The 9,924-nt window shown below is 39.5% G+C and overlaps 1 protein-coding gene across 3 annotated transcripts in view; it reads left to right on the top strand.

The window, feature by feature from the left end:
* The window catches only part of LOC130802752 (uncharacterized), an 11,402-nt gene extending 2,191 nt beyond the window's left edge, over window positions 1–9,211 (top strand). Inside the window, exons 2-4 of one of the 3 annotated variants that reach the window (XM_057666821.1) lie at window positions 7,718–7,839; window positions 7,908–8,450; window positions 8,523–9,211. In XM_057666821.1, the coding sequence (XP_057522804.1) occupies window positions 7,759–7,839; window positions 7,908–8,450; window positions 8,523–9,203 (1,305 nt within the window). In that variant the 5' untranslated portion in view covers window positions 7,718–7,758 and the 3' untranslated portion in view covers window positions 9,204–9,211. Of the gene's footprint in view, window positions 1–3,009; window positions 3,093–7,717; window positions 7,840–7,907 lie in introns of all 3 variants that reach the window. The other 2 variants (XM_057666816.1, XM_057666812.1) reach the window with 2 other exon arrangements.
* The last annotated feature ends 713 nt before the right edge of the window (window positions 9,212–9,924 follow it).

Here is a 9,924-nt window from a genome sequence, read left to right as displayed (position 1 = left end):
CTCCCTATTTTCTTTTAATGTACCACTTTTCTTTTATTTATAATTATTTTCTCTCTCATACTTTCAATACAATCATTACTTCACACTACTATTTAATTAAAATAATACTCATTAGAACGTCATACTTTCAATACAATCATTACTTCACGCTACCATTTAATTAAAATAATACTCACTACAACCTCATACTTCCAATACAATCATTACTTCACACTACTATTTAATTAAAATAATACCACTACAACCTCATAATTCCATTACAATCATTACTTCACACTACTATTTAATTAAAATAATACCCATTATACCCGATTCTATCTTCCTTAATATATATGAAAAACCCAGAGTGAAAAATCAAAAAAGAACGGAGGGAGGAAGTAATTATTATAACTATTTCACCATATTTTGATCTTCGGATATTAGATTGACCTGGTAGAATCTTTTATAACCTCTGACTCACCTTAATTATCTTTGTAACCCAATCCATGCCTTAGAGTTTATTCCTCCCGGCCGCTTCTACACCTTTAACCATTAATCACTTGTTTAATTTCCTTAAAATCATATTTATGGTGTTCATTCCTATTAATTTCTCCTCCAATATTGAATTCCACCATTATCAACAATTCCATCATAGCTATTTTAACAAATCTTCATTAGCAGTACTGTTTCTAGATTTTATGAGCCTTAAACAAAAAGAAAAAATTAGGTCCTTTTATAAAAAATCTAAAACGTAATCTTAAAAAAACAAAGATTTTTCATAAAAATTTGAATTCCTTGTATAGGATACAAACTAATTGTCCTATGGTTGTCAGGTTCTTGACCTATCAAAAATAAAGAAAAAAAAATCTTAACGATATTACAATAAGTTCGAAAACAATGATATTAATGTCTATGATCATCTCTTAAAAGATAACTAATAATTTATATAAACTTTCATCGTAGCTATGATACCAATAACAAGCTTAATTATAGTTTATTCAAAAAGTTTAGAAAACTTTAAATTGTATATTTCAATTACAATGACATTTCCTAGTAAAAGTTTTTTTTTTGTCAGACAAATGACAACTATCCTCTATCAATCTAATATTCTCCTAATTATTTTACAACAATAAAAGTGTAACCGTTCCACTCACTGGTTATTCACTCTTTCAGTTCTTTTGAATATATTTAAATTTTTTTAATAGTATAAAAATTAGTAAATTTGATTTCGAAAATACAGGGCCTAAGGCCATTGCCCCATTTGCCTTGGCTTAGATACGAGCCTATCCATTAGTGCTACTATGGTCGTCAATAAGCAAGGGCAAAGTGGGTCCAGAGTCTCAAAGACCCACAAAATAAATATTTTCATATACAATATTAATATTAAGTTGAATAAAATTTAGGTGTAATTATGTTTTTTGCTATGTAATATGAGTTATTAGAAGTTTTTTTTATAAAATATAGTTAAAATATCAACAATAGATAATAAAAAGGAATATTGTATTAACATCCGTATGTTCTTCAAAGTGTGGTATAACCTCTACACAATATTTCTCCTCTTTCCAAATTATATTCAGTCTTGAAATGATTTTGGATGTTGGAACATACTTTGTTTTTTAGGAACTTAATAGATGTTATTAGTGAAATTTCAAGTAACGTTTATGTAACATCTAAAACCCAAAAAAACATGTATAATCAAATAGGAATCAAAAAGGTATAAAGAAATAACAACCTTTCATAAGTAACTTGTATAATTTTGTCTGGTATGAATATTGCAAAGTACTACATACTCAATACGAGATTGGTATCAAAAATAGACACCTCTAATTATTCTACATAGAATTGGATCAATACTTATATTACCAGATCAATACTTGATCATTGATCTATTTTGTGTCACATTTTAGTATCACACATTTAACTGTACGTATTTAGTCTAATCTCATTAGTCTAAAATTGTACGTTATTTTTTAGTAAGAACCGTCTGTAAATTAATTGAACAATTTATCTCTATATTAATCCTTTACATATTTAATATGCATTATTAGATTTTTTTAATCCTTAGACATTATCTTTCAATCTCCCACTTTTATGTATCCAAGATGACATGACAATACTAAAATTTTCCCAAGTCTAATGATATTATATTTTACCATTATGGTACAACTTTGTGATGATAAAATGTTACCGAAGAATCTTTTTCCTGCTCTCTTTGAATTTCCACTAACCTTATTTGAGTTACCAATTAGCCAAGAACACATGAAAATGCTTCAATTCTTAATTCTCAAATGTTACTGAAAAATCTCAAATTTTGGAATAAAAAAATTCACAAGCCATTGTCTTGCTCTTCCTACACCCTTTGGCCTTTCATCTGCTTATAACTCCTAAACTATTCATATACTCTAATTAATCTAGACTTAATGATGAATTTATTAACTGAGGGAAACTAAATGTCTTGCTTACGAACATTCCTTCTTGAGACTGTTGGTCTTTATTCCATGTAAGCCTATGAGTTTCTAAAATATTTCCTTTGAAAGCGGTTTAGTAAAAATGTCTACTAACTATTCTTCTCCATAAATCTCAACCAACTTGACTTCATAATTATTCTGAACTTCTCTCACAAAATGATTCTTGACCTTGATATGCTTTGTCTTTCGAAGAAAGATTTGATTCTTAGAACATGCTATCGCATAATCACTATCACAATGAACGTCGATAGCTCCTCCTTGAAATTATTCAATATCAGACATAATATTCCTTAGCCATATTGCTTGAGTTACAACTTCAGAAGCTGCAATGTATTTTGCTTATGCTGTAGATTGGGCAATAATGTCTTGCTTCTGATATGACCAAGAAGATACTCCTTTTCCTAGTGTAAAATTGTAACTTGAGGTGCGCTTCAAATCATCGAGAGACCCAGTCAATGTCAGTCAAACCAACTACTTTTAGACTAGTAGTCACGACTTCAAACTGAACACCATAGCGTAATGTATCCTTCACATATCTTAAGAGTCTTTTTTCTACTCTTAGGTGAAGTTGGCTAGGACTTTGCATGACTCTTGACAAGTAACTTGTTGCAAACATTATGTCGGGCCTTGATGCACTAAGATAAAGTAAGCTACTTACCATACCACTGTAGATTCTCTTATCTACTTTCTTTTCTCCAATATCGATCTTTGCATAAATATTTATTTGCTTGAAGTGGAGTTGCATTGTGACAGAATTACCTTTCTTTATCCACATATAAGGAAATATTATAATATCTCCTTTCTTGTGTTTCTTCACATATAGAGTATGTTCACTAAGACTTTTCTCAAACCCTTGCTGAGTAAAATAATCATCAATTCTACTATACCAGGCCCTTGGATCCCGTGTGAGACAATATAAAGCTTTTTGAAACTTGTATACTTTATCAATTTGCCATTTTATTTCAAATTATTGGGGCTACTGAATAGAGATCTCTTCTTCTAAGTGTCCATTAAAGAATGTTGACTTGACATTCATTTGATGTATTTTCGAACACTTTGAGGCAGCTAGGACTATGTTGAGACAGGTGCAAATGTCTCATTGTAATGTATGCTGAACTGCTAAGGATAGCATTTGACTACAAGTCTTTCTTCTTATGCTTTCATCATGCCTACCACCTTTAATACTGTTAAGGTTGATCAGTCCTTTGTACTTTTTCGATCACACTGGCTACACTATCATATGCTTATGTCACGGTGCACCAGATCTTATTGACAACTTGTTCTCCTGTTATCTCACCTCCATACATCTACATTTAATTGAATACATCTATGACTCTTATTAGTAATCATTAATATTTTGTTTAAACTCCATACTTAGATTTCTAAAATCTTTTCTTAAATTTTGGAGTCTGAGGATCTTGATCTTTCCACTTCATTGAAATGCGTTTGGCAAATTATAAGATGCTTCTTTCGATGAAGTTGTAGCAACTTTTCTTGGAAAAATGGTATCCGTTTCGGTTATGAAACGAGGAAGTGGGATACACTTGAAATACCTGGAGATAAGTAGAAGTGTGATCAAGAGAAGCGATTTATGAGAGGAGGCGACCTGAATTCCTGCAACATAACACGTTAGCCTTGTCCGGGGGGTGATCTCCCGGAAAACCCCTCCGACGCTCAAGTCAGAACGTAAATCGGAAATTAATGAATGACAGATTGTAGAATGAATGCAAGAAGGAAGGTCGGGATTGGGATAGCTAGTGCTAGTGCTAGTGTTTGGGAAGGCTAAGGAAGTAGTGTAAGCAAGGATACTAGGAAAGCTGTTTTCGATGTCCTCTCCCCTCTGATGGTTGTCCCTATTTATAATGTTGAAGGAGGAAGTTACTTCAGAGAGGAAAGGTGGAAGATCATGGGAGTAGTGGGAGTAATGGGAGGTGGACTGGTCATGGGAAGAGTGGACAGTTATTCACCTTGAAACAAGGAGAGCCAAGCATGACTGAAGAATGGAAGGTGGTGGGCAGTTATTCTCCTTAAAAGGAGGATGGCCAAAGAAGATAGATGACAGGGAAGTTAAGTATTCTGAAGGTAGAAATGTCATGAGCCTTCCAAGGAAGATGGGAAGTCCAGCAGAAAGCCCATTGACCAAAAGTCAAAGTCAATCCGGAAAGGTCAAGGGGTATTTTGGTAATATGATGCTAATTTAATAAATAAATAAATTAATTAAAAAACAGTACCATGACATTTAGCCCCACGCATGAAGGGTGATGTGAGGGGAGAGCCACAACGACTAGAAACATCCTCCTTTATGCGGAAAAACAGGTGCCCTGGCGAATCTCCTCAAGGATCTTAAAAATTGAGTTTGCAAGCTTTGAATCGATAGTCCTTGTGCTGAATTCCGAGTTGTAATGAAAAAGATATGACCTTTTAAGCTTGTCAGGTAAGAACGTATTGAATACGGGTCAAACGGGCATATGAAGCCGCGGCTTGAAGTATGCCGCGGAGTAGCCCCAGACGTGTTATAATACAACAGCGAAATAGTGAATGTGGGATCTAGATTCCGCGACATCATGTCTCGACCCTTGCTTTCACTGATATCGCAGAAATCAGGTTTTCAACAAAACACCCAAGGAGGGTCCGACTTATCGACTATGCGGATTAAATCAACTGTCTGTTTTGAACTGATGCCGTGTAACGCCAAGGGTTTTTACGAATCGGATCCCTAGTAATGACGCGACATAGCATTCTTCTCAAGATATTTTTACCCCTATTGTTGAACTATGCCGCGAACTAATAGTTTGTATCTTTACTCACGAATTCAGCACGAGAATCCCTCTTCAACACTTAGAATATTTTAAGAAAGAGAAGGACCCCCTGGGGGTCCGACTTATCGACCACACGGATATCTTTAAAAATGTTCAGTACTCGGTCAAAGCAGCCCCCTTTATTCTAGCATGATATGGAATGAGCCCCATAACTCGCATCTTCAATCCCACGGACACACATGAGAGATTCTATACTTAGAATTTTTTACCTGGACTAGGGTCATCTGGGGGTCCGACTTATCGACCACACGGATAAATATGGGAATCAGCCACTTTACTTTTCACCCCTCCTCTTTTATGACAGGGAACCAGCTCGCAGACCCGTGTCTTCAATCATACAGAAATATGGGACTTCTCTCATACATAGAATTTCTACATTATGACTGGGTGCACCAAGGAGTCCGACTTATCGATCACACAGATTTCCTTGGCCCTTGAGATATTTTCATATTTCCTTCCATCACATTTTACCCGCCGTGTCCATAAGTCGGACGGAGGAATGGGTAATCTCTATACTTAAAATGATTTTCCTTTCTGGAGGTTCAGTTTAGGGTCCGACTTATCGACTCTCCGGACATATTCGAGTGCTACAGGACTTGAATAATTACCTGCTCCCCCCTACCTGGGGTCTGACTCGTCGACCCACCGGTGGGATGGCTTTGACATTCAAACAGATTTATGACGTTCCTCTCTAATTGGGGGTCCGACTTTTCGACCTTCCGGCTATATTCAAGAGTTAACACTTAGAAAAATTTCGCAACATACCCTTTCAACCAGGGTCCGACTAATAGACTTCACGGTCATTACTAAACATTTAAAAAAAATCTGTCTTCCCCTTATTGGGAGTCCGACTTATCGACTTCCCAGTTTTCCTCCGGAATTCCACCCTTTCGTTCGAATGCTCAAGTCCCAAGTGAAACATTTATTGCCGCTATAAATAGGGTAGTTGGAATAGTTCCATTTCACCTAATCTTCATTAACTCCCTCAAATCTTCAAATTGCAAGAAAGAGAAAGTAGAGAAACGCTCGGACAATCTTCATCCCTCCTTCAAACTTCTGACAAATCTTTCGAAGATCTTCAAGGTTTCTGACAGATCTTCATCAAGTTTCTGACAAATCTTCAAATTTCTTTAAGGTATTCAAACTTTCCCAGATTTTTCGAATTTCTTCAAGTTATTCTTCAAACTGTTCTTGAATGTTAGCCTAGAACTTTGAATTTGTTTATGAATTTAGTCTCTATTCTTTACAAGTTTCGACTACTACTTTATTATTAACATGGATGTCGCGGCTACTCAAGAGACTATAGCTAACTCAGACACCAACCCAACTAACTTGCCGGAAACTCTTTTGATAGTACGTAGGCGTCTTAATAAAAAGGGGTTACCAATGAATGACTCGGATGAAAGTAGTTCGGTGAGAATTACCCCCCATTATGAACCAATAAAAGATGGGGATGAGTCGTCTGTATCCCCTATATACCCTCCGGAGATTATAAAAACTGCTCCTTGGGAAGTGAGCGTTGCTTTCTTTCCAAATTACTTGCCGCGAATAAATCCTGACCTAGAAGGGTTATTGTATGTAGATATGGAAAACCTTGAAGGATCAGCCGAGTCTTCTGGAAGGGAGAGTGCAGCGCCAGTTCCTCCTCCATTCTACATTCCAAACGGCGGGCCCCTAAATTACTTCATTGATTTACAGACCAAAAGAGATCTAGACAACCGCCGGGAGGCCATCTCTCAAAAATGGGGTTTGAAGGATAATATAAACATTATTACCCCGGGGAATTATGACACCGTTAGGTTTCCTCCCCCACATTGTATAGCTGTATACTTTCCTTCTTTTGAATTAGGGCTCAGATTTCCTCTTCACCCGTTTTTTAGGGAGGTGTTAGAGTTTTTGAACATTTCAGTGCCCGAGTTATACCCAAACGCCTGGGGTTGTATGGTGGCCTTTTTGATCCTATGCAAAGTTTTGGCCGTGCCACCAACACTCACAGCTTTTAGATATATATTCCCGCCTATGTAATTCGCAATCATACGGCTGTGGCTGGATTACTTTTACACACCGTCGAGGACTGAAGATAGTCCAAGACCTCCCCGATAACCAGAAGGGGTATAGGACGAAATTTGCATTTTTGTATAATTCAGAGGGATGGAACATCAAGACCTCTTTTGACATTAAACCCAACCTCGCGGGTTTTAATAATGGGATCCCGCAGTGTTCTTTTAGTGACGCGGTGATCATAGAGTACGCAAAGATGGACGTTCAATTGGGAAGGAAACCAATGAACGTCCAACTTAATTGGATACCTGGTCGCCCTGAATTGGAGAACGAGAACCTCCTCTCGTCATTCGGCATCAGCTTGGCTATCGATCGGAGTAAGAATTGCCGGGTTTCTTCCTTTTCTTTCCTATGATATGTTTAACTGTTTCTAACTCGCGATTTTTACAGGGATAGCCAAGGAGAATCTTCGGTCAAAGAGTCCGGAGCTGATGAAGAAATTCAGCGTTCTAAGACTTGCTCAAGGGGCCATACAGCGACCCGAGGATAAGCCTCTTCCCCTTCCTCCGAAGGTATAACTTCACAAAATTCTTCGTTATGAAAGATTTCTGTTGATTCTTCCTAACTTTTTCTTTTGTAGGACTCGGCGACTGTAGAGAAGGGTCTGGAGGACGTGCCCTCAGAGCAAGAGGCTCTCCGACTTCTCGAAGAGAGAAAACAAATTCACATCCCCGATGAATCTGAGAGGGTGATTCCTCCACAGACAAGGGGGGTGAAAAAGAGTGGGAAGAAGAAGAGGAAGCGGGATTCTTCTTCCCGCAAGGAGAGCTCGGCCAAGAGGCCCTCTGTGGGCACGATTCCTACGGCCGTACCTCTCCGCATAGGGTCGGTTAAGGAGGAGGCGTCTCCCCCTTCGGACTCTCCACGGCCAGCTTCGAACAAGGGGAAGGAGAAGGTGGGGGAGTCTTCCGCGGCTCCCTCATCACAATTCGCTGAGGTTTATCGTCGTCGGGAAGTTTTCCCTTTTCGACACGAGACACCCTTTCCGGAGTTGGGGCATAAGGGCTTAATTGTTCGTTTTAACAGGGCGACGTCCAACTTAATCAGCAAGGTGGACGTCGACCTACTAGAATCCATGCCCCCCCGTGACAGGGTGCGTCAGGCACAAGCTTCGGCGGCAGAGGTAATGACTTTTTTATGCTTAGTAGTGTCATTACTTGGTTTCCGGATTTCTTTAGTTGCCGTTTCTTTGCAGGCGTTCATACGGTTGGCTTTTGAGCTCGACGCAAACCGTCAAAGTGCCGCGGACCAGGAAACCATGGCCGCCCTTACCTCCCGCTGTGAGGAGCTGAACGACGAATTATCAAAATTGCGGGAGGACTTGCCGGGCCTAAAAGAGAAACTGGCCAAGTGTTCTGAGCTGAAAGAGCGCTTGGTCAGGACCGAACAATGGCGGGAAAGGGCAAGGAAGCAGCTGGACCAGACCATCGAGAACTTAGATGCTGCTTCCACCTGGTCTGCGAGCCTCGGCCATGAAGTCGGCTTGCTGATGGATACCCATGCCAAGCTTTTTCATCAGAACCAGCAACTTATGCAGCAAGTATCGACTGATTCTGCCCACTTCAAGATGATCCTATCCGCGGCTAAGGTGTATAAATTGTGTTTAACCAGGAAGGCCCGGATGGCTCGAGATTGGCTTCTTTTGGATGAGCCGGAAGCGTTGAAGTTTCTTGGAGATCTGACGGCGGAGATGGTGAGAGCCGGAACCCTGATCAGTGACGAAAAGTATCGTTTGGCTGCCGCAGAGTTGGGCATGGATTTCACATCTCTTCAGCAAACTGCTGATCAGAAGGGAAGTGAAGCCTTGTCCAACCTTGCTCCTGTCTTGGACGGGGAGTTCGGCGGTACTGGTCGACGCTGCTTGGGATGCGGATGAAAGGAGAGCCTGGTCCGAAAGGATGGATGCAGAGGCTGAGAGGGAGGCTTTATGCCTTGACTTGGATCAGCTGGCTCTCTCTTCTCCTCCGGCGTCAGATGTCCCGGAAAACTTGACGCTCTCCAACCTGGAGGTTTTGTGCTTTGATTTATCGAATCTTATTATTGACGAAGGTAGGAACCTCCAGGGCTTATCCCGAGAGCTGTCCGAGATCGGGGTGGAGCCGTTTAACGTTGAAGATTATGTAAGCTTCACTCCCAGTCTTGAAGAGGGAAGGATCGAGCCTCCTCTGCCGCCGGATCAAGACGTCGAGGCTTTTTTGGAAGATGTATAATCTTGCAATTTTGTAATTTTGATTTTTGCAAACATTCAACTCTGTATTTTGAATATTTTGATGTATATATCCCTGATTATGGAGTTTATTCGTGGTATCCATGCTTTTATTCGTTGAGCCGTGGCTTCTCTCTTCCGAGGCTGCGGAATAATACTTAGAGGACGTGATTTTTCGATGTCACGCGCAGGCGACATCAAGGAAATTTGTACTTAGAATATTTTCAGCCTTTAGACCCCAGTAAGGGGGTCCGACTTGTCGATGTCCCGGTTGCGGGTTATCTTATTGGGAGACTTGGGATTTTCTTTTGAACTCAGGGACCCCAAACTGGGGGTCCGACTTATCGATGTCCCGGTTGGGAAACATCATTTGGAATATTTTGAACTTTAG

Source organism: Amaranthus tricolor, chromosome 2, assembly GCF_026212465.1.
Source record: "Amaranthus tricolor cultivar Red isolate AtriRed21 chromosome 2, ASM2621246v1, whole genome shotgun sequence".
NCBI classification, from domain to species: domain Eukaryota; kingdom Viridiplantae; phylum Streptophyta; class Magnoliopsida; order Caryophyllales; family Amaranthaceae; genus Amaranthus; species Amaranthus tricolor.
Note: the sequence above shows the minus strand (reverse complement) of the source record. Positions and strands in the feature narration are given on the sequence as shown.